Source organism: Acanthisitta chloris, unplaced genomic scaffold (genome assembly GCF_000695815.1).
Source record: "Acanthisitta chloris isolate BGI_N310 unplaced genomic scaffold, ASM69581v1 scaffold9153, whole genome shotgun sequence".
NCBI lineage: Eukaryota > Metazoa > Chordata > Aves > Passeriformes > Acanthisittidae > Acanthisitta > Acanthisitta chloris.
In genome coordinates this window covers 59,872-85,293 of record NW_008664374.1, presented here as the reverse complement: position 1 = coordinate 85,293, position 25,422 = coordinate 59,872, and the positions used below count along the sequence as shown (strand labels likewise).

Genomic DNA, 25,422 nt, shown 5'->3' with positions numbered 1-25,422 from the left:
AAAACATGCAAAGCATTGCTGAACTTGTTGTCCGTGTGGCACACTCTTAATCCAGTTCCATATCCTGAAAAGAGTGTGATGAGTCTATCCAGCTCAAAAATACGACTGCAACACCAGCACCTGCCAAGCCAAAATAACTAGCAAAAGGAAACTGCGAGGTCTAACATCAGTGTATATTGTCATAATGCATGTGAGCAGGTTGGGCTGAGCAAACTACAGACCTCTGAACCATTACCTGGGTATTTTTCTTAGCAGAGACCTTTTTCCCCTGCAGAGGTTGGTCATCTGAGGCCAACGCGTAGAGCGAGGAGGACACCCTGTGGACAAACAGGAGAATGTCGGTTCCTTAGTCCTGACCAGTTTATCTTTTCAGCTCAGTTCTAGTTTGGTAGAAGTTGATCAAAGTGTTCCAGTGAGGGCCTGCCTGTAGGTATTCCTCATTTCTCCCCCACAGGGAGAACTGATTGCCTTTTTCAAGGCATGTATGAGGCCAAATCCACTACACAGAGGGATTTGTCACCCCTCCTATGAGGAAAGGTTGAGCGAGTTGGGGTTGTTCAGCCTGGAGAAGTGAAAGCTCCTGGGAGACCTTATTAAATTCCTGGAGAAGTGAAGGCTCCTGGGAGACCTTATTAAACCCTTTCAGTACATAAAGGGAGCTATAATTAAGATGGGTATGAACTTTTCAGCAAGACTTGTTGAGACCTGGAGAAGTGAAGGCTCCTGGGAGACCTTATTAAACCCTTTCAGTACATAAAGGGAGCTATAATTAAGATGGGTATGAACTTTTCAGCAAGACTTGTTGAGACAGGACAAGGGGGAATGATTTTAAACTAAAAGAGAGTATATTTAGACATAAGGAAGTGGGGTTGTTCAGCCTGGAGAAGTGAAAGCTCCTGGGAGACCTTATTAAATCCTTTCAGTACATAAAGGGAGCTATAATTAAGATGGGTATGAACTTTTCAGCAAGACTTGTTGAGACAGGACAAGGGGGAATGATTTTAAACTAAAAGAGAGTATATTTAGACAAGACATAAGGAAGAAGTTTTTTATGGCAAAACAGTGGAAGAGGTTACCCAGAGGGAGAGTGGATGCTCCATTCCTGGAGACATCCAAGGTCATGTTGGGCAGGGCTCTGAGCAAACTGATCTAGTTGAAGATGTTCCTGCTTATTCAAGGGGGGTGGTTGAACTAGATGGTCTTTAAAGGTGCTTTCCAACCCAAACCATTCTATGGCTTTTAAGACACTGGATTTCAGTTGTATCATTGAAGTATTATCACACTGTGTGAGCTTGTTTCCCTCTTCTTTTAGGGACATTTCTTTTCAACTTGTGCTATGAGGACTCCAAAATAATTCCCTTGCACACATTAGCTATCTCTACATAAATGTAAGGAGAGCTGTTGTTAGTTTCTCTGTTCTTTTAGTGTTGCATACTGTTACAGTTCTTCACATCAAAGCTGGACACAGTCAGGATAGCAGCTATTGATACTGGCATGTAGTGCTAAAAAAGGAACTTGTTCCTTTATGGCACTTCACAGTGCACTGATGACAGCAATGAAAGGAGGAAAAGGGGAAAAAAGACAGAATGATGTACCACAATATACTTGTGATATTACAACCATAGAAATAATTCTCATATGGTGATAGTCTATTACAAAACTAAATGCACAGTGACACCACCCATTGGTGATGCTTCAGATAAAAACAGATTTGCACTGAAAGCTGTTGCATCTGAGACCCTGTGTTACTCTGCCAGCCTTTTGTGAGGCTCATACCACCTTAACTCTGACTGTGAGTCTCTGTTGCCTGGGAATATTGGAATTGCTAATCTGCTACTACCAGCTCTTTGAAAAGGGATTGGATTTTTTTTGCATGTGGACTAGAGGCTTTTGTTGCTTTTCCAATAATGATTTTTCTAAGCAAAGTAGCAGGGAGGTGCAGTGAGAATATTTTAAATACAGACACCCTGTATCTTTCTGCATTGACTGTTCCCATTGTCTCTGCAAGCAGCTGATTAGTGCTCTCTATCTGAATGGCAGCGATTGTTTGCTACAGAGATGTACAAACATTTTAATCTTCATTTCCTCAGATAGAACAACCATAAAGAAACAGAAAGTGTGGTATTTTAGGCATCGCTTTGTACAGGATGAGCCAGACAAGTCCCTCTCACTCACTGCAAGTTTGCTGATTTACATACATTGCATATTGTGTCTGTACAGACAACACATTCTGAGGAAGAAAAGAATTTTGAGAAACCTTTCTGACATGTTTTGAAGGTGCCCTAGCCAGTTTTGAAGGAGAAGCTGAACCGATGGTCAGCTGTTCCTTTAGATTGCAAGCACTTAGATTTGTGCTAATTGAGCTTTTTCATAGCTGCTAAGTAAAACCGTTTCAATGGTTTTTATCTCCATCAAACACAGTTTTAGTCCTGTATTAGTACAGAAGGTATCACTGAAAGATTTCCTGTTTACAGAACTCAGACACTTTCATGGTCTTTGCTGAGCCAGTCTTTTGTCTCCTTGCCTCATTAGTTACTGAGGTGATCTTGTCATTGCCCCAGGGGTAAAGGTTCCATCTAGTTTCTACAATGAGGTGTTTAGGTCATCCTACGATGACTTCTAACAAAATAACTAGGCAAGCTGCTTATCTGCAGTTGTCACAGCTAGCATTAAAGTTCTTTCCTGACACATTTGTGCCCTTTGCTTCCAGTGGCACATTTAGCCTGAATTGGGACCTGGCATCCAATCTCTCTCTGCAGGTTTTATACCTGTCCCCTGCAGTATGAGCTGTGAAGCATTTCTGGTGGTTTTTCAGCATCTCAGCAAGATACATACTTCAGGTTGTGCTGTTTGGTTTTTACTTGTTGGGTGCCTTTGTAGGCTAAGCATTCATTGCTTTTGCAGAGAGGAAGAGCATTCTAATGAATTGAACAGTGGGTTGACAACTCTTCAGTTCTTACCACAGATTCTGTGATGGGCATGTTTATTATCTCAAACCAACCACTTACTAAGTCCTGATAGTAGAAGTTAATTTGAATTAATGAACTTTTTTTCCCTGGCTTGTATTTTTTCTGAGTTCAGTACTTTAGGACGAGGTTGCTAACCTTTCTTTCTGAGCTTCTCTATCCTCCAATAATTGGAATGATATTACTATCTGCCTCCATGAGGATGAGAATTCCGTGATAATTTTTGAACTACTAAGATGAGAATATTGATAACAACATGCTAGAGTTCATTCAAGACATGAGGAGACTCTTGTGATTTACGATTCCTTTCTTTATTGCTTTGTGAAAAATACAGTTGATTAATAGATTTAAAATTTAACCCAATGTGTCAGAATGACATACATCAGGTCTGACACAAAGATACCTGGGAAATGGTTTCCTGGACAACACTAGCAAAGAGAAAGCTTTTCATAAAATCATAGAGCCTTATTTTGGGGTGTGGGAAAAAAGGACAGATAAAGGTAAATGGATACTGAATCAATACTACTGAATCAAAAAAAACAGTCCTCATAAGGATAGTGTAGGAATTGCAGTTTACCCGGTGCTAGTTTGCAAAATAGCCAAATGTATTCCCTACATTATATTCCACATATCTTGCAACACCAACAGTGAAAATTTTCCTATTCCAGGTATCACAGAAGCAGTCAACCAACAAATGGCATCTCCACTTGAAACGGGGGGAAAAGTCACCTCACAGAAAAGGAAAAGTTAGATTTTCTTCTGATAGGAAGAGGTTAGATTTTCAGTTGTTTGTCCAAGGAGCAGACCACCAGCCAAGTTATCAGAAGAAAATGGAAGGTGTTTTCTTCTTTACCTAGTCCTCCCTGCCATTATCAAAATTTACACGGCCTCTGTTGTCCTTTGTCACTCAGGCTCAACACCTGGGTGTCAGCACTGATTCCTTCTTCCCTTAAGTCCTTTATGCCACCTAGTCCACATCAAAGGCAGGTGATTCTACACAGTGGTCAGTGCTGCTGAACTTCCTGACTGAGTAGGTCTCAACTCCCAGCTCAGTTTTGGAGAATCTCTCCCCTTTTACCTTATCAGCTGTGTTGGCTCTGTCTGAGATGGAGTTCATTTCCCCATAGCAGCCTTCATAGTATTGTGCTTTGCACTAGTAGCTAGAAAGGTGTTGATAGCACACATGTGTTTTGGCTACTGCTGAGCAGTGCTGTCACAGCATCAGCACTGTCTCTCCAAGATTCTGCTCTCCATCTCAGTGTGGGCAAGATCTTGGGAGGGGACACAACTAGGACAGCTGAGCCAAGCTGACGAAGGGAATATTCCATACCTTATCTCAACCTACAAGGTGTTTTCCATCTTATTTTCTCTCCCTTGTCCAGCTGAGGGGGAGTGATAGAGTGACCTGGTGGGCACCTGGCATCCAGCCAAGGTCAAGCCACCACACCAACATGCACCTTGCAGACTCACATATCTCTTGAAAATATTTCTGCAGAGATTATCCTGCTATTTCATTTCACTCTGGAAGTATCTCTACCACTACTCTGTGTTTGACGGTATCCACTACAGGCATCTTGTTTTCAGACCTCTGCTTCTCCCCACTTACCTAACTTTCCATGCTGACCTTCAACAGTGCAAGTGATTTCAGCCTCTTCTATCAGTTTGTTCCCTCTGCCTTTTGATTTTCTTCATGAAGCCACTGTCATCTATTCTGTCCAGCAGTTCAGTCATTGACATCTGTATGAAATTTGCAGGTGACAAGAGCAAGGAGTGTGCAGAAAGGATTATTGATATCCACAGCATTTTTATGGTTTTATCCCATATTTTACAGAATAAGTCATGTTCAACACTAGTTTCAACACAATTTGCTGTCTGACAGTTTCTTCTGTTTCCTATGCTTGATACCTATGCCTACTTCATCTTTGGTAACCTTCATACTGTAAACTTTGGTGGGCAGGATTATCTCCTACTCTTTGTTAGTGCCAGGCACAGCAAGGCCTTGATTTTTGCCTGGGACCTTTGAGGTCTCCATAAATGGAAGCTGCTGTTTCCTTGCAGAGCCCAAAGGGTGAGCATCACTGCAAATGTTCCCTGCTCCTTCATAGACCTGAATCCTCACAACTGTACTGCACAAGGCTGATAGGTTGCACAGAGACCAGAAAACCTGAGATTTTGGAAGAGAAGCTGTGTTAGTGTCCAGTGATCTCAGAGAAGGTGTCAAGGAGGAGAAACATTAAAAGCATCATAAAGACTGTATACTGGCACTACTCAACAATTCTGGAAGGTCATGAAGGCTCATTGTGAAGGATTCATCTGTTTATTTACATGCAGTTATCTTGGGCATTGGTAATGGTGATGAAGAAGCTAGTGAAGAAAGTAAAAAGTTATAATAAGATGCTGTTAAAATCCTTCAGTTGTGAAAAGTTGACTGGAACATGTCAGGGGCTCTTTAAACAAGGCAAACTTTGCAGTAAGGAGCTGAGAACAGATTGCTTTTTATAGAACAGGCCTATAGGGTGATATGAATTCTCCAAAATTCAGATTTTATTAAATAGCCCTGCTCTTCTTTTTCTCTGACAGCAATATAAATGAACTCTAGGTATTCTGGGCCTAGGAAAATGGTTTGTTTGGTCCTCCTGTTATTAGGACAGTGATCCCAATTCCTACATCATATAAGGTTTTAGAGAGTTTGCTGCTTGTCAACATTGTCCCTGATTGCCTGTTACAGTAACATAAAAGTCAGGACAGTGAATCCTGTTAAGGGGAACTGGCTTTGACAGGGAGAGGCATATTTCCTGTATGAAATACGAAGATAATGAAAGGAAAATTGAGACAGTTATTTCTAATGACAAGCATAGCAAGTTTCAGTTGGGGGATGGGAAAGTAACTTCTTTTTCTTTGAGTTTTACTTTGTTGTAAGAGAATAGATTGAACACCTCTGGCAGGCACAGGGAGAGTTTGCTAAGCTGCTCCTCTCCTGCAACAGTCATCCTAAGGTCCCTGCCTGGAAAAGAGCCCTGCTGTGCAAAATGTAGTATGTGTACACACGCTCTCCAAAACAGTCTCTGCACTGAACAACTTGCATCAAAAGAAAGGAAAAATCAAGCTGTGTGGAGCAGTCATGGCTAGAGAGGGACCATGACAGGCTTGAGAGGTGGAACAATGCAAACCTCATGAAGTTCAACAAAATGAAGTGCAGGATCCTACATCTGGGTCATGGCAATCCCAGGCACACCTACAGGTTGGATGGGGAAGTAATTGAGACCAGTAATGAGGAGAAAGACTTGGGAGTGACAGTGGATGAGAAGCTCACCATGAGCTGCAGTGTGAGCTCAGCCCAGAAAGCCAGTGGAATCCTGGGCTGCATCAAAAGCAGTGTGGGCAGCAGGTCAAGAGAGGTGATTCTTCCCCTCTACTCTTCTCTCGTGAGACCCCACCTGGAATACTGCACACAGTTCTGGTGTCCTCAACATAAGAAGGACGTGGAACTGTTGGAGCAAGTCCAGAGGAGGGTCATGAAATTGCTAAGAGGACTGAAGCATCTCCCCTATGAAGACAGGCTGAGGGAGTTGGGGCTGTTCAGCCTGGAGAAGAGAAGACTGCGTGGAGAACTCATAGCAACTTTTCAATGTCTGAAGAGCCTACAAGGGAGCTGGAGAGGGACTCTGTGTTAGGAACTGCAATGATAGGACAAGGGAAGGGGTAATGGGTTCAAACTGAAGGAGGAGAAGTTTAGGTTAGGTATTCGCAAAACGTTTTTACTCTAAGGGTGGTGAGACACTGGCACAGGTTGCCCAGGGAGGCTGTGGCTGCCCTGACCCCGGCAATGTTCAAGGCCAGGCTGGATGAAGCCTTGAGCAACCTGATCTAGTGAGGAGGTGTCCCTGTCCATGGCAGGGTGTTGGGACTAGATGATCTGTAAGGTCCATTCCAACCCTTAAATTCTATGATTCCATGGTCCCAGTCCATCCAGTGCATGGCTCTTCTCTGCAGGCAACAGTCTCTTTGCACTGTGTACAGAGCCAAGCACAAATGAACTCTGAGCTCTGGGCACTACCATGTGTGTCACTAACAATACTCAACAAATTACTGCTGAAGTACAGCTTTGCTGACTGATGTCATGCCCTGTTGCAGTAGATCTGTGCCTTGAACAGAGGTTGACTTTCATGGCAACAGTGTTCTCAAGAGCGAATATTTAGTCCGTAGTGGTGTTAAGGTAACACCTTGGAGGACGTACAGAGGTAAAAAGCAAGGGTGATGGCACAGCATAGCACAGAGAATAGCTAGGCTCAAGTGCAACCAAACTCCCTATCTCCTCATTTTTCTGCTGAGTCCTGGATAAATCCCATTGTTTTAGAGCTGCCATTGGCTGGGCAGACCTTTCCCATATTCTAGTAACATTCAACCATGTTTCTCTTAAAGGGGTGCCATGCTCAAAGTGCTGGTTCAGGTCTGTGCACCTCTGGACATGCAGGGCAGCACTGCTCAAACACACAAGCCCATTTGGAACTATGTTTTTCTCCCTCCTGTCAGCACAGTAGACCAAGAGCACAAGAAGCACCCCCAGGAAAAATATGGTTACATTTACAGTATCAAACTCCCTGTTCTCTGCACTTCACTTTGAAAAGCCAAGCAATTTGCTCAGTTTAAAATTTTCCTGTTTTATTTGTGGTTTCTCTTTGCCAGGAAGTCTGTCATCCAGCTAGACCTAGCTAACACCAAGAAAGCTCTGATTGTACCTGCTTTTGAGACCTTACGCTACCGCCTCTCTTTTCCCAAGTCAAAAGCAGAGCTGCTATCTATGTTGGACATGGGAACCCTCTTCACATTCAGGTAATGGAAAGTATTATTGAACTTGTGGTCATTATCTCTATTTTTATGTTCTTGTGAATATTTGGTTCTTTTCTCTCGCTGTCATCTCCATTAAGAAACCTATTGCAATTTTTTTCCCCTTTTCATAGAGAGGCAGTGAACAGAATCATATGTGGATATATTCCATCTGTAAGCTCAGCATTTTATCTAGTATTGCAGCCCTCTACTGAAGGACTTCAGTTGTTAAATTGAATTTGTTTTATTTTCATCATTTTTTATTGTGCTACAAAATCAAGCGCGACCATTACGCTCAAGTGTGTGTAATTTACTTTTTTGGCTGCCAAATGCTGTCTGGATAGCTGTGTCTTCTCATGTGACCAAAAGTAATGTATCTCTGCTCATTTCTTCTCTTCCTGACTTACTGAAAAAACAAATGCATGTTTGTCATATGCTCTTGTAAAGTGTGAAACAGATGCTTAAATACCTGGTTTCTCCATGAAGAGGGAAAAGAGTACTTGACTACAAGTTAAGGAGCATAGAACACCTGAATTTGGAGCTCCTCTCTGAAGCAAACTCCTTTTGTGGCTGTGAACAAGTCACTTCTATTATCTGCCAGACTCTTTGGTTTCAAAATGCAACTACCAGGGGTTAACTGTCTCTTGGGTGTGTGTGGTAAGGTCTGATTAGCAGACATTTGTAAAGCATCTCAGTGATGGGAAGAGTACAATATGGCCTTATGATGTTGCACAGAGAGGGGGCTTAGGAGACCTACGTTCTCTTCTCAGCTCCACTACTGCCCTGCTGGGAGGTGGTACACGAATCACTTTGCTTTCTTACATCTCTGTTCTCCATCCCTGAAATGCAGGTAACAGTGTTCACCTCTCCTTTTGACAGTATTTTGAGATCTAGAGATAAAAGCTCTGAAAAAACTAGTATTATCCGTGGCTGATGGAGCTCTGTATCACCTCTCCCATCCTTTCCTTACCTTAGAGCTTTCCTCACACTTCTTCCATTCTCTATATTACACACCTCTCTCCTTGCAGCAGCCACCCTTCACTCTTGGCTGTATGCACGTCATAGCAGACAGCCTGTGTGAGCCTGGAAAACATAATTCTGACACTATCTCTACCAGTGACTGCCTCGAAATAGAAACTTGAGGTGGCTGAGGGAGGCATGCCTCTCTCTGGAAAATTATTTAAGGATACTGTAAGAGCAAGTACCTTTCACTCTGACATCATTTTTTAACAGCCAAAGACACAAAAATTAACAAGAGATTTGTGGATAGAAAAGAATTGTCTCTCCCATAGTTGAAAGGAAAATAACACCCTCAGGGGTTTCAGATGTCACATTCCACCAACGGTCAAATTTTCAGCTTGCCCTGCAGTGGCCTTCCACTACAGATTTCATCTTCAAGCTATGCAGCATGTTGGTCTGTTACATACACAGCCAGATTTGCAAATCCTTTCTCAAGTCTCACTCAGGCAAAAATATCTTTAACATCAGTGGGAGTTTTTCCAGAGCAAGGTTAAATAGGAATTGAAGGACATGCAGTCTGTAGCTGGTGTACATATTAATGTAAGACACATTTTACAAATCCTTCCCCAGTTTGCTTTGGCTCATTTCATTGCTCAAATCTATCACCAGCCACAAAGAAGCTGTGATCTAGGCTGAGAATTTCCACCTCCACCTTTAAGGTGTTTTAATAATGCTGCGGTTCGACGCTGGGCAGGCAGGAGTGAGCTGGGGAGGACTGCTGTGACAGTGATTGCTGAGAGCGCCTGCAGCATCCTAGTCCCTCACACCACACAGTAGATTACAATCTTTCCCTCACTGAAATTGCTTTTGTCACCTCTTTTCCAAATGGTGACCTTTTCTACCTCTGGGCAGCTAAGAAGTACAAAACGGCTCTCAATTACATCCCTCTGTCATCACCAGGAGAAAAGAGAAGACGTGTGAGCATCCGCAGCTGCCAAGGTGTGCTGCGTGGGAACCCTGCACAGCAGAGGGATGCTCTGTGCCAGCCTGCTGGCTTTGTTTGCAGGTGCTGGCTGTGAGTGTGCCTCAAAAGGATGTGCCTGCTCAGTGCCTGGGTAATAGCTGATGAACCACAAATATACTCCTGACACACTTTCAGGCACAAGGGAAACCACAGCTGGTGGAAGACACATCATCATATTGAGAAAACATAAAAAGCAACAACTGATTAACTAATTAACTGATTGCATCCACAATCCAGCAAAATGTATAAGCTTCTGATAACAGAACTGGGAAGGCTTTTCTTTCACCAAATCATCTTTCTCACTGCAACAGGAAGCTTATAGGGGTGAGGTAAGGAGGATGAACACTCTGAGAAGAATAATAAGTTCAGCAAAGTTAACTACAGTTTCGATATTTCATTTTAAATAAAAGCAATCAATAATGCAAGTAAAATGAAATATTTGATCCAAAGTGGAGGAGGAGGGGAGTGGGGACTGTTTTCCAGTTGTTTTCCATGAATTGTGGGAAAGAAACTCATCGTCATTTTACGGAGATCGAATGATTTGGTTTGGATTTGTCAAAATCGCCTGCATAGTGAAAAATATGTTGTTCACAATTTTCACAAAGTTCTCCTGGGACTCAGTGAGATTGAGTGCAGCCTTAAAATTCAATATGTATTTAAAACTTGAGTGAGAAGAGCCTGAGCAGGAAAATTACATTGATTTATTTGTTCTGTGGGATGGAAGACCAATATAGACAGTGAACCACTTCCCACAGCTGCGTCACCGAGACTAAAGTCTGTTGGAAATGATTCATCCTTTCATGGTAGCTTCCTCTGTATGGACATCTATGTAATTGTGTCTGCTTATCTTACTTTGCAGTACATTTCATGCAGTGATCAGCCATTGGCCATGACCTAGTTCCAGCAGATTATCTGTGTATGTGTGTATATATACACATGGATGTGTGTGTTTGTGTGTTTATACATATAAACCTATATATAGTATGCACAAATATGTGTGTAATCCCAAACTCTACCAATTCTTGTTTTCAGTTTAATTACTCTTTTATAACTAGTGTGTGCACTCCTCATTTGAGCATCCTGTACTCATTGTCCTCTTTGTCCAGACCTTAGCCATCCTTTTGCCTTCCTCTTTTCCTCCACTCACATCAGTCATTCTGAAGAGGCAAGTGAACAATCTGTGTTGTTATTTTGTTTTGTACAATCAGGTCTGGTCCTTCTTTTCTGCTTGGTTTTGTCTATGCAATCCCAATATCATATTTTCCCTGCATTGTCTGTTCCCACTTATTTATTTTTCCCTGCTGGTTAGCTCTCTTGACTCACAGAGGTTATACTTGAGCTACTGTAAGTGCTTGCACTGATATCTCCAAAAAGAGCGGAAAAGAATTGAAGTTTTTTTATGGTTGGTGTCCTGTTATCCCCCCGTTTAAATCACTGGGAGTGTGTTACTAGAATAACAGCAGCACTTGGCTGCTTCTCTGCAGGGATCTCTCAATTAATCAAAGTTGGTATGGGGCTTTGAAGATACAAATCACTTCATAAGTGTTTAGTAGTCATTATTATTATTATTATCATCATAATTAATTTCAAAATGCCGGAGGTAGAATTTTAGAAGATATAGCATCCTCCACAATCCTAGATCATTTTAAACCCCACATTGTGATCACAGTTTTCTTCCCAGCATAGATAGCTGCACATTAGTGGCTGGGCAGGTTACCCACCCATTTCCAAAAGAGGCCAAGAAAAGGAATAGGCTTTCTGGAGATGATTCCAAAGGCATTAAGTATTGTCAGCATCTTTGTGAATCTGGGGCTGCTTTCTAATACTCTCTGAAGAGTTAATTCACTGACAGGTTTTTTAACACGGAAGGGTTTTGTTGTTCCAGGTCCCCAAGACAGATAACTGTTAGAATCATAGAATCATGGAATCATAGAATTTAGGGGTTGGAATGGACCTTACAGATCATCTAGTCCCAACCCCCTGCCCTGGGCAGGGACACCTCCTCACTAGATCAGATTGCTCCAGGCTTCATCCAGCCTGGCCTTGAACACTGCCAGGGTCAGGGTAGCCACAGCCTCCCTGGGCAACCTGTGCCAGTGTCTCACCACCCTTAGAGTAAAAACGTTTGGTTTTTTTTTCATCCAACCTAGACTTTGCTTCCTTCACTTTAAATCCATTACCACTTGTCCTGTCATTGCAGTTCCTAACACAGGGTCCCTCTCCAGCTCCCTTGTAGGCCCTTCACATATTGAGAAGTTGCTATGAGGTCTCCACACAGTCTTCTCTTCTTCAGTCTTCTCTTCTCCAGGCTGAACAGCCCCAACTCCCTCAGCCTGTCTTCATAGGGGAGATGCTTCAGTCCTCTTAGCAATTTCATGACCCTCCTCTGGACTTGCTCCAACAGTTCCATTCCTTCTTGTGCTGAGGACACCAGAACTGTATGCCGTATTCCAGGTGGGTCTCAGAGAGCAGAGGGGAAGAATCCCCTCTTTTGACATTTTGACCCACATTCCTTTGGATGCAGCCCAGGATTCCATTGGATTTCTGGGCTGCTAGCGCACATTGCAGCTCATGGGGAGTGTCTCATCCAAGTGATGAAACCTGTTTACAGTCTAGAAATGCAGCCTACAAAGGGCCATATTTTACTTGGGACCCCAGTGCTAACCCAATAATTCTGTCCTCCTGCACTTCCCCTGAACATGGAGAGTCAATGAAGCTGAACACCTCTCCCTTCCTCCTGTTACAAGCCCTAAGCATACATGGTTCAAGTGAAAACTCCTAGGCTTTGATTTTATGTCCATGTTTTTAGCAATGGCTCACAATGTTATGAGAATTTCTGGGATTGAAACATTACCTCAGGTCATAATTCTGCAATCTTTAATGCTCAAATCCCTTTTAGCATTTGAGTCATCCCTGTGAATTCAGTGCACCTTAAGTTATGAACTGGCAAGATATTTGTTTTGTCTCTTCCATTGCATATCTCAGAGTGTTGTAATACAGATACCTTCTATGCCTTTGTTTCATTATTTATTCTATAAATCTGCAGAAAGAGATTGCCTCATTGATTTTTGGAAAGTGTAAGAATAAGTGGGTGAGAGAGTCATTGACCCCGGGACTAATGGGGTGGATTCCAGCTGCGCTTGGAAGAGACCTGCTGTGACCTAAACAAGATTAACGAAGTATAAAAGGATCTTTTTCTGTAAATCAGATTGATTACCTCACTGGGAATCACATGAGTACTCCCCACAATGTAGCATGTACAGCAGAAAGCCTTTGTGTAATATTTTACTTATTAATTTAATTACACATCTTGGTTCCTGCAATAGTAATATAAGTAATTTATAAAATGGTACATCTATCCAGAGCTACAGATGTCTCTCATGCAAATTATAAAAGTGCATATAAAACTGTGCTGGATTGGGCTGAAGTAGAGTTAATTTTCTTCACAGCGGCTAGTATAGGGCTGTGTTTGGGATTTGTGCAGAGCACAGGGCTGATAATACAGAGATGTTTTTGTTGTTGCTAGCAGAGCTCACACAGAACCAAGGCCTCTGCTGCTTTCCATACTGCCATGCTGGCAAGGAATTTGGGGGTGCATGGGAGACTGTGAGCAGACACAGCTGGGACAGGTGACCCAAACTGACCAAAGGGATATTCCATACCATATGACATCATGCTCAGTATATAAAGTGGGAGGAAGAAGGAGGAAGGGAGGGATATTTGGAGTTACAGTGTTTGTCTTCCCAAGGAATCATCACGCATGATGGTCCCTGCTCTCCTGGAGGTGATGAACACCTGTCTATAGGAAGCAATTCCTTGTTTGCTTTGCTTGTGTGTGCATATTTTGCTTTCCCTATTAAACTGTCCTTATCTCAACCCATGAGTTTTCTCCCTTTAATCCTTCCAAGTCTCTTCCCTGTCCCGCTGGGAGTGAGTGATATTAAACTGTCCTTATCTCAACCCATGAGTTTTCTCCCTTTAATCCTTCCAAGTCTCTTCCCTGTCCCGCTGGTGGGGGAGTGAGTGAGTGGGTGCATGGTTCTTGGCTGCTGGCTGGGGTTAAACCATGACAAAACCAGATCATGAATGTCACAGTTGTATAGAAGTAGCTGATTTTAGGGACCTTATCTGAGCTACAGAATTTCACACCAATTTTAGAGCACCGACTACAGCTGCTTGGTTGCTAGGAACAAGACACAGCACTTTGTGGTGCAGATGAACTGTCTGTGTACTTTGTAATTGTTTCTCACATTAGCATGAGGTAGTGTTTTCACACTATCCTTCACCGCCTAGATGTGTTTAAGCATTAAGCACATAGAGAAGCGTGCTGGAAACAGTCCTAGAAATTGCCTCTGATACACCCTGAGAATGATTATGTGAACTGCAAGCTAATGTCCTTGTTTTTTGAGCATTTCATCTAACAAGTAGCATTTTGTTGCCTCGCCAAGCTGCCTTCTGTCTAATTGCCTCCCCACATCCCTGCCATTTATGTCTGTTGAAGGTACCACGTCTGGACGAAAGGGCATGCTCCAACGAACTTTGCCAAGTGGCGAACAGCCACCACTCCCTACCGCGTCGAGTGGGAAGCAGACTTTGAGCCATACGTCGTGGTGAGGAAGGACTGCCCAGAGTATGACAGGCGGTTTGTTGGATTTGGCTGGAACAAAGTAGCTCACATCATGGAACTGGATGCACAGGTGAGGAGATGACACCTGCATATCTCACCCTGGGCTGTGCAGCAGGGCTGTTAAAATTAAATTTGTGTCTCATAGAAAAGCTTCAGGCTTTGCATCGACAAAGTGCTCATCTGGCCTTACCGAGCGCCCTAAGGATTGCTTCTGGAGTTGGGAACACTCAGTTTAATCCTTGTCGAGTATTAAATGGAGAACTGAGGCTGAGTTAATTTATTTGTCAGTGCTGAGAAAGTCATTGTTTCACAGTGGCACAACCCTCGCAGTGGCCTCCTCCTGATCAACAGCATGCCTAAGCATTGCAGGAGTTGTTGCCAGCCCCATTACCTACTAGAGAAGCTGTAGACCTAGCTGGATATTTTTATTTCATTTAACCAGAGGCTGGCAAGTTCCAAATGCTAATTTAGAATTCAAAAAGTAATCTTCAGTTGAATCCAAGGCAAGCATCTTCAGTTTCTGGCTGGGATTTACAGCACATCTCTGCAAAGCCAAGGTATTTACAATTCCAAAGTCTGGGGCTGCGGAGCAGACTCTAAAGGATCCAAGCACTTGAGCCTTGGGCTACCTGCCTCTTGGATGTGACTTGGGATGAAGCTGCTGGGCAGAATTTGTAAGAATAAGGCTGCAGAGAAAGCTCAGGAGTCCCAGACTGGCACCAGAGCTATCAGAGCTGCCAAGGTCCCTGCCACCGACCTAGGGCTTAGAAGATGGCAGTGACTATAGCTCCATGGGAGCCCAGTACTGCTGCACACTGAAATGGCAGGGTTTGCATCACCCTGCTGTTCTTGGATGGGAAGCTAACCACTGTGCTAATCAGCAATGTCTGGACCATGGCATTTCTTTTTAGTTTGCATTTGTTGTGGGTTTTTTTAATTTGGTTTCAATCCCAGTTTTTGAAGTAGTAGCATTTCATGCTAACCATAAAAAGTGGGGTTTGGCCATCTGTATCCTTCTGTGATGGCTTCTGCTATGACTCTGGAATATAGATGATCCTTCTCTGCTCAACTCTTACCAGTTTATGTGAAGCAGAGCTGCACAAGGCATGGAGCACATTAGTGTGAGATGGTGTCTCTGGGCTGTGGGCTACAATGCATTTGCATGCAGGTATGTATATGGGAGGGATATTTTCTACTCTGGCTCACAAAACCACATGGTCACCTTAGGCTGGCAGCCACTTGCCCTCTGTTTGCAGAAGGGAATTCCCAACAAATTTGTACCTTCTTATGTTGAGAAGAAGTTATTACTAGAAAAAAAACCTCTCCCTTATATTAATGCAAATAATACTTTGCCTCTATAGCACTGTAATTTTCCAGTGCTCTTTCCAAATACTGATCAATTAACCATCAGTTGTGGAGAGTGTCAGGGTAATGATTTATTATTTGTTAATCTGGATTACAAGGCTTATGTTCCCACTGGCAGCTCGCATCTAGCACTCGTGGTTTAATTCTTCCTTCAGAGATGTCTGCCCAGCATAGAGATTCACACATGGGAATTGGAACATATTTCAAAGTTGATCATAGCACAGGTATTTTAAATGGCCATTAGGTTGGAACTAACTCTGGGAAATTGTTTTTCTCACTCTTCTAGCCTTGAATACATTAGCACATTCAAAAGAAGTTTCATTTTCCTCTGTAGCAACATGGGTATTGGCCTGTTCTCCCGCAAAGTCAGCCTGGAGGAGATATGGGATCGCACAGCTATCTCCCCCTGTAGCATTCCTCTGCTTTGGGGTGTCCACAGATCAGGTTGCTGCCAGCTCTTGGCTGGCTTCATTACCAGCATGCAGAGCAGTTTCTCTATTGAGCTATTTCACTGCTCCTCACAACAGCAGTGTCTGTCAAGAGATCTGTTTCAGATTCCTCACCAAAAGCCTGTGCCACAACCATCCCTCAGAGCAGAACACTGCATGGAGATAATCGTGGTTGTTATTCTGGGGGCATGCAGATGTCTACTGAGCTGGATGCTGTACAAATACATAGATAGTAACAGTCTCTATCTAAAGAATTTATAACCCGTGAGACTGGGACAGAGGTTCCTGCAAGTGTGTTGCCTTCTCAACAGAAGTTTTCACATAGCAGGGAGGGCTCATTAGGAAACTTCTCCCCATTCTTCCAGTAACTGTGGAACTAGACTGTGAGCATCCCATTTTCCAGGACCCCAGCCCGGCATATTTCAAAGGGGACTATTAGCAGCAGACTCAAAAATTTTTTGAAGGGTTTATGTCCCTGAAGGCCTTTTAGAGGGATGGGAACACCACTGCACCAAATGAACACCACTGCAGAGCACAGACAGTCCCTAACCTGCAGTACTACAGACATGAGACGCAAACAGAGAACAAAGAAAAGGTTGTATGAGGGAAATGCATCTTCCTGTGCAGTTTCAGCCCTTAGTTTTAAGGTCCCATAGAGACATATTTGATAACTTGCAGTTTATCAGCTCTCCTCACTCCATGGTGCCAGCCTTTGTTTTTCCATTTGATTCCACATAACTTAGAAGGATCTTCCAGCCAAATAAGCTCTGCCTGTGAGCATCAGATTATTTTGTTCTTGTTATACATTTGTCATTCTAAACAGTAGCTCAGAGGGCCTCATTCCCATATATATGACACTATTGTAAATTGGCACAAAGATTTACCACTTTAGCACTGTCTGGCAGGGAACAGGCATCTCCTAAGGAGGAAGGAGCATTCATACCACTGCATCTACACCTCACTGTCCAGCACATGCTACTGCTTCACAAACGTCTCTGGGAAAGCGCTACAGCCTTTGCTACACTTTAGGCTCACCAATACCACTGCCTGAGTTGGGAAATGGATCCACATTGCATTCTGTTCATGTTTTTTCCATTTTAATTTGGGCTGTATTGCTCAAGCACCTGGTTTTTGGTAGCATTGTAACCCAGAGGCTTTCAGTCTTCTCTGGCTTGATCATAGTTTGTTAGGTGAAGAAAGGTGAAATATGTTTATTAGCACAAGTGTGTTCTCTCCCATCAATCTTTCCCAACTGAAATATTTTGGAGTGCTCTGCCTCTGTGCTGCAGATACTCTGTGCCTCTGCACAGACTCCTAAATCTACAAGTGACTGGACACTGCAAACCAGAGGAAGTCGTGCACCACCTCTTTTAAAGCCACTGTGCTCTGTGGCTGTTCCTTCCCCACTCAGTGTCCTATGCAGAGATGCTTAATGAGTCAATCCAGCAACAGCTGTAGATAGAAACTGTGTGCAACCAATAGGAAATTTACTTGTGGAAGCTTCAGACGTTCTTTGTCATTTGCATCCCACACAACTCAGACTTCTTGAAATTCCATATGAAAACAGAGGTGGCATTCCTAGTGGTTAGCGTAGAATCATAGAATAATTAAGGTTGGAGGAGACCTCTGAGATCATTAAGTCAACCACTAGGCTGCCACTCTGTTGTAGGTATTTTGACTGACTATAGAATAACGATGTTCACATTACTTTTCTACCCATTCAGGAGATACCTGGATGTTGCACATTCTACACTAGTGAACTTTCAGCTTGTCTAAGGATCAGCCTTTTCCTAGCTTTGCCGTAATGTTCATGTATTTAACTATAAAAATTGAAAGAATCTAACAGGAGTAATTGAGACTTAGAGAACCATCAGTTTTTGACAACAGAAATTGTCAAAGAACTTGGTCGGATATAAATAAACAGAAGCAGAGAAGTAGTTTTGCAGAAGGAGAATCAGCACAGTATCTCATACTTCATGAAGGAATTTGAGTAATGCCCTCTCAAAGCATATGGAATTAGCAGGTTCATTTTCACACATCACATGTAAATGATATCATATTTTCCCCTTATTTCAGGTTGAAAAATAGTTTTGGACAGTTTTGTCTCTGTAAGTATCTTAGTATATAGACAAAGCAATGTATATGACGCAATTTGGCCTTTGTAAATATAGCTTACTCCAGCATCCCAAGCAAGATAAATTGTAGGGACAAAGCCATGTTTTAGCATGGGTACTTGAGACCCATGCTGTGTGCAGTCACAGCTGTGTTGGTTGCAAGCACACTGCTACAGACATGGCTTCAGGTGTGCCTTTCATACAGTTTTCCTATTATTTGGCTTATGTGGAATAAAATGTTTGAAAACACTTGAGGTTTTTTTCATGAGAGTGGTAAAACACTGAAACAGATTGCCCAGAGAGGTGGTGGATGGTCCATCCCTGGAAACATTCAAAGTCAGGTTGGACAGGACTTTGAGCAACCTGATCTAGCTGAAGATATCCCTGCTCAGTGCAGGGGGGTTGGACTTGGTGACCTTTAAAGGCTCCTTCCAACCCAAACCATTCTGTGATTTTATGAAAAGAGAAAGTAGATCATAGAATCATTCAATCATCAAGGTTGGAGGAGACCTCTAAGATCGTCAAGCTCAACCATTAACCTGTCACTGCTGTAACCCCTAAACCCTAAACCATATCCTCTAGCATCAGATCCAGATGCCTCTTAAACACTTCCAGGGATGGTAACTCCACCACCTCCCTGGGCAACCTATTTCAGTGCCTGAGCACCCTAACAGGGAAAACATTTCTCCTCCTAACATCTAACCTGAATCTTTGCTAAAACCAACTGATCTTTCATAAAAGCAAGAAAAAGCTACTTGAGGGGGAAAAAAAAAGATTTATTTGAGCTATCTGCATGGGTTTGTTGTTTCTGAGACCCACACTGCACAATTACAGGAAGGAACATGTTTGCCTGTGGAGGTACACTAGAGGGCTGGGGAATACCCTCACAGTCGGTGTCTTTCTCCCCCAGGAGTACGAGTTCACGGTGCTGCCCAACGCCTACATGATCCACATGCCACACGCCCCCAGCTTCGACATCACCAAGTTTCGCTCCAACAAGCAATATCGCATCTGTCTCAAGACCCTGAAGGAGGAGTTCCAGCAGGACATGTCACGCCACTACGGCTTTGCAGCCCTCAAATATCTCACGGCAGAGAACAACAGCTAGCACCACAGAGCCCACGTGTGGGAAACAGGGACACCGGAAGGAAGAGCCACTCAACGTTTGGGGCCTGGTCTTCAAACTTCAAACTGAGAGATATTTTCTGGTTTTATATCATACTTGGCAGTTCTAACAGTAGAAATTTGAAGTGACATGTCTTCGGACTATGTTCATTCGTCCCTTCCCCGACTACCCCAGGCCTTTTGGCTTTAGCATTCGTGAGGTGTCTGTGAGTGGGGCCAGCCAGGCGCTCTCCATGCCACCAAAGGTGGGGACTGGGCAGGGGCTGGGAATGCACTTTGCTCTCTTAACAGCAGAGCAAAGACAGACCTTCAAAAATAGAGGATTTCATGTTGCTATTTAATAATTTGACATGCTTTTTATCTGTAAAGGAAGATCTTCGGGTCGCTGTCCTGTGAATTTCAAATCTGCACTACTCTAAAAGGGAACTTTCACCTGTGAACTTTCACAGGGGCCCTCTTAACATGGATGACCTTGTTAATGCAGGATGAGCCAAAGGTCTGAATTAGCCTCAGAAACACAGGGGACACTTATACAGTACTGCACTCCTGAGAAGGTGTGTTACTGGTTTAGGTGTATACATGATATCAGTCGGTCTTTCATTCTCAAATTAATTGTTTTATATCAGGAAAATCCCCTATATTCCACCCTGCCTTTCCCCAGTCCTAAATGCTGCTCCTTTCCTTAACAAGGAAATGTCTCCCTTGTGTTTCTTTCCCATCTTCAATTTTGGTGGTCCAGTAAAGAAGATCAGTAGCTCTGCCAGAAAGTGAACAAAAGTCGTCAGTGTAAGATCTCATGGTTGCTCACCAGAGCAACTGGTTCACTGTGTCTCCTAAGATAAAGGGCCTGGCTCTAACTCTTTATCTTTTTTTTTAGGCAAGAATTGGATTTTACCTGTAAGGCACATCGTACCAGGGGAATGTTGATTTGTAGGCTCATTTCAGTGCTGCCCATCCATGAAGGCACTGGGCCTTAGGCTTTAAGTGGACTTCATTGCTGAACAGGGAATATAAACTAGTAAAAAGGCAACTAGTAGCCTTGGTGCTCTCCTGCTGCCTGCTGCAAGGTCTCAGAACTACTTCGTTAAAGGAGTTTATAATTAAAAGGAGCAGAACTGTTAGGAATAAACTCCCCATTCGAGGGGGAGAAAAGAATGTGTTGGGAATCTGAGTGTGAGTGTTTGCTTGAACGTGGACTGGTTAAGTTCACAACTTTGGTACACACAGGAGTATGCTGGAGGGCGAACAGGAAACCTAACAAGCAAAATGCAGAAAACAAGACACTGGACTTTTTACCATTTTCTTTATCTTCAGTATTAATGTTGTGTTTACATGGGATGAAGAGATGAGGTTTAATGCACTACCCCTTGCAGGGCTATTTGTAATTTCTGTTGCAATGTTAATAGAGAAAGCAGAAACAACTCAGTGAGAAATGTGTCTGTCTCCCTACCCCAGATCCCTGTACAACCACATGTACCAATACCACTGCCTGAGTTGGGAAATGGATCCACACTGTGTTCTGCTCACATTTTTTCCATATTGTTTTTCAGCCACTGGACCTTCTACTTTCCTCCCCACCTCAACCCTCTAGAGCTTGGTTTTATTTCTAACCTGACATTTTGTGAGAGCTTTCTGTTACGGTGGAAACCACGCAGTTAAACCAGACATTTAAACTACAAATATCAGTTCATCATTCTCTGTATATATAAGAACAGCCAAAAAAAAAAAAAAAAAAAAAAGGAGGCAACATCTTTGACAAGAAATAAAAAGGGGTGGGAGGCTATGTGTAGTTTTCACTTTTTCCCCTGGGAGTGTTGGCTGCGTAAGAATATATCACTGCATAATTTTCCAAAGAGCTTTTTTTTTTTCCTGTTCTTAATGGCTTTATGTAAAGATTTACATAAAAAGCTGGAAAGAGCTAGGAAGAAGTGAAATGAGTGTTTAGTCCTGGCTAAGATATATATTCTTTTTAAAAAACCAAAATCTTAACTCCCCAAGTCTCGTGTTACTCACCATTAAAGGCTCAGGTCACTGTGCTTATTGAGAGTGAGAAGAACCCTGCAGTAGAGTCCTGTTTCTTAGCCAATGTGCAGAAAGATACCAAAAGCTGACCTAAGAGGGCCCAACACTGGTTGTACCTATGTAAAATCTCCAGTCAGAGCTTCAATGTGGCCGCCACTGTGTTTCATATATTTTCAAAACTTTCATTTCCAGATGTACATTTCTCTTTGGCTTAGCAGTATTGCCCAAGGATGATCTGGATTGCCCTGCAGGATCATAGCCTGTAGCAAGGACCTGTACATTGTTTGGATGTACCATTACCAACGTGCATAGTATTCTCTTCTCAGTGGTCCTGTGATGAGGATAGGGGAGGGGGAAGTAACAATTTGCTACTTGCCTGTTTGTACAGTGAGTCATGGATCCTCCTGGGTAGGCTTAGGTGTGCTGGCTGGTGTAACCAGCTAGAAGATTGGTAGAAGGTACAAAAGGTCCCTTTATTTTTCCCTTCTAGTCACCGTGGTGACTTGTATCTGTCATGTCATGTTTGTCTCTGTGTTTCAGAATTTGGGAGGTGTGGGGCTTGGGTTTTTTCAGCACATTTCAGCCAATTTATCTGATAGCAAGTTAGGATTACATATCTGTCTGTAACTGCCAGGGCTTCTCCAACACCATGAAAGAAATCACCACCGACAACAACAAAAATCCCCAACTCAGTTATAACACTGACTGTCTTCCAGTCCTCTGTTCTACTAGGTATTTACTAGCAACTTTGTTACTTAATTCTCAGTTTTCTCCTGAAATCTTAAAGAAATAGCAGATAAACCTGGTGAGTTAATGCCTTTGATTTATTGATTTGTTCCACCAACTTCTCTCTTGAGTCTTCAGTCTATGACCTCTCCTTATCTTTAATATTTGGAAAATGTGAGTCTCTCATTTAGACATCACTCCAGCACCCTCTCAGTGAAGACTGATGCAAATAAATCATTTAGATTCTTGACAATGTCCTTATTGTCTTTAATTGTTTCTTCTACTTACTGTTTGGGGTGGCCTACTGGTTATCTCCACTTTTCTGCTTTTGGTGTACTGAGCAAATGTGTATTTTCAGTTTTAACCTCCTACTGTTTGCTCTTCCAATTCCCACTTAGCTTCCTCAAACTCCATCTTAACTATTACATACCTTCCTTTCAACTTTACATGGTTTGGATTTCCAATATCTGAAGTTTCCTATTTGGCCTGAATAACTTAGAAAATTCCCAATTTATTCATATCCACATTTCCTTGACTTGTCTTCCATTCACCTAAGGGGTTACCATACTCCATGTCTCTTTATAAGACCTTTCCATTTTTAGCCTGAGGACTTCAGTTTTTCTGTTCGTTTTTATTTAGGGCCACTGATTCTTCCTTTACAAAGAAAAAAGGGGGTTTGCTTTAAAATTTGCATTGAGTATCACCCTACTAGGTTTAGAGGGTTTGTATTTTCCTCTTTAACCTTCCTGAATCCTAACCTTTTCATAGTCAAGGGATCAGAAATCAAATCTGACAAAATTATTTTGTTCATCTAATTGGGGCTCTTATCTTGACACATTTTGTTCTGTGTTTCCCTTTTCCCTTCTCCACAACAAATCATTGACACATAGGAGTCACTGCAAACTTTTCAAGTCCCAAAGCCTGAACTGTGTATTGCCAAGCACCTTCTGACATCCCAACCACGTTTCAGACATAATTATTATTGCAAATAATAATCTGCTGCCTGGGACCCAGTCCTCTCATCTTTTTTTTTCATGCTTCTCCCTTAGATAAAACAGGCTTTGCAAGTTTAAGTTTTGGGCAAAGCACTTGCCTGTATTTGATGCCTTATTGTAACCCTCTAATATATTTCCATGTTTTTTTCTCTGTTGTCACTACAGCCAAACTTCCAAAAGTTTGGCTGTAGTTTTCATCCTATTGTTTTCTAGCTAAGAGTCATCTACCATTTGCCTACCTGGCAGGCCTAGAAAATGTCTTTGTTTATCCTGGATAGTCCTTAGTATACTATCAGATTTTTTTTCCAAGCCCTACTTTTAGTAATTCCTTCCAGCCTGGTTAGTTTCCTATGTGAGCAATCTGATTCCACTTTGCAATTTGTAATGTTTTTCTGTTTGTAATCATCCTCTTGGACTCTGTGACATAAAGGAATTAGCAGCTGTACCTGCAGTGCCATTGCTTTTGTTAGACTGAATATGACATACGCTTACATTATTCCTAAAGTACTGAATTTTTACCTGGTAGGCTTCATGTGGTTTGTTAAACTACATTTCCTTTTTACTGCAACAAGCAGAGGCACTTTGCAGTGTTGTTTGCAGTAGCTGTTGCAGCAGAGTAAACCCTGCGTTAGAGAGAAAAGCACAAAAAACCTGGTTGGAATTGTAGCTCCTGTTTCTCTCCACAGGGGAAAATAAGGCCCTAGCACAGCTGAGCAATTTATAAATACCCTGCACAAAGCACATTGCACGTTATTTTCTGGTAGGTATAATCATATATTGTCCAATTAAAGATGAAAAATACATTTTTAATGTTCTCATTTTTATGTGCAATTCTATCCAGAAGATAATGCATTTCCTTCTCTATCTTGCCAGTTTCCCCATTACTCCAGCCTGCCTAATAGCCCCATCTGTTTTCAGCTGAGAAAGATTAATGACCAGAAGCACTAGGAGTCCTGGCAAATCAGCAGAGATATTACTCTAAGGCATTGCACAGGACATTCCTTCCTACTCGGCAAGATACAGTATGGGTGTTCCTCAGGTTTCAGGGCAGCAAGAGCAGAACACAGCAAGCTCAGCAAGTGGCTTGAGAGTCATTATTTATGAACTTCAGCAAGGTCTAATGTATTTGACGGTGGGAGTGCTAAAAAGAGAATGTATCTTTGTTAGCTCAAGAAAGTATTTCATAGAATCATAGAATTTTAGGGGTTGGAATGGACTTTATAGGTCATCTAGTCCTAACTCACCTTGCCCTGGGCAGGGACATCTCCCCACTAGACCAGGCTGCTCAGTTTTAGGAAAAACAAGCAGCTAAGTTAGTGCAACTCCAGTAGATGAGACCGGAACAAATAAGACATTGCCAGCCAATAATCTAGTATTTCCACTGCAGTATGGAAAGTGCAGAAGCACTGATAGCTAAATGCAGCAATTTTCACAGTAGTCATTCCTCATGTATATTTAGATGCTGTGTTTACACCCAAACATTTAGATGAATTGGGGATTGTTTGAAGATTGTTACTTTGTCTCATAATATAAAATTGTTTGGAAAAGCTTCTGGCTGTGCACAGCAAATTATGGCTTAGAAAATGCTTACAAATTTAGAAATACCTTGCTCTGGTAGGAATTTGTCTTCAGCAGTAGTAATACGTTCCTGAAACACGACACAAAGTCCTTGAGAATTTCAAAAGGAGCTATGTATGTGTCAGCTGCCTGGAACATTTTCCTTTTACATCTACTCGGGGCTTGGGGTTTGTTTACAGAGTAGAATTATTATGATGAGTTGAAAAAATAATCTGGGAATTACAAAGGCAGCCAAATATTTATTTGTGTGATGGATCATATTTGTTCAGACATGTTAGTGGATACTCCAATGGAAGTGTTAGCTCATTGAGGGTGTCAGGATGCAACAGATCTGAAACCCAGGCTAAGAGCTGAGTATTCTTTTCAGTCATTCTGTATAGTTTCCCCTCATATAATGAGAACAGCTTCTTTGCTTTCAGCAAACTACTATTTCTGTAGGGTTAAAATGCCCTAAACCTCTGCAACATGGGATTTGTGGAGGTTACTGTGGAGGTAGCAAAGGCTGCATTTGAGAGTTCCATGGTCCATTGCCATGCAACACAAGATTTCATTCCAAAAGAAACAGTTCTGACCTGGGAGTAATTCTCCAGCCAGGGAGACACCCTATCCTCCCCAGATGTATTCAAGAAGAGGTCCCCAAACAC

The 25,422-nt window shown here is 42.4% G+C and overlaps 1 protein-coding gene across 1 annotated transcript in view; it reads left to right on the top strand.

Moving 5' to 3' along the window:
- The window catches only part of LOC103799036 (glycosyltransferase-like protein LARGE1), a gene marked incomplete at its 5' end in the record, with an annotated part of 40,117 nt that extends 20,289 nt beyond the window's left edge, over nucleotides 1-19,828 (top strand). Inside the window, 3 exons of the mRNA XM_009071328.1 lie at nucleotides 7,653-7,799; nucleotides 14,279-14,474; nucleotides 19,243-19,828. Coding sequence (XP_009069576.1) covers nucleotides 7,653-7,799; nucleotides 14,279-14,474; nucleotides 19,243-19,440 — 541 coding nt within the window. The remainder of the gene's footprint in view (nucleotides 1-7,652; nucleotides 7,800-14,278; nucleotides 14,475-19,242) is intronic.
- Nucleotides 19,829-25,422: the final 5,594 nt, after the last annotated feature.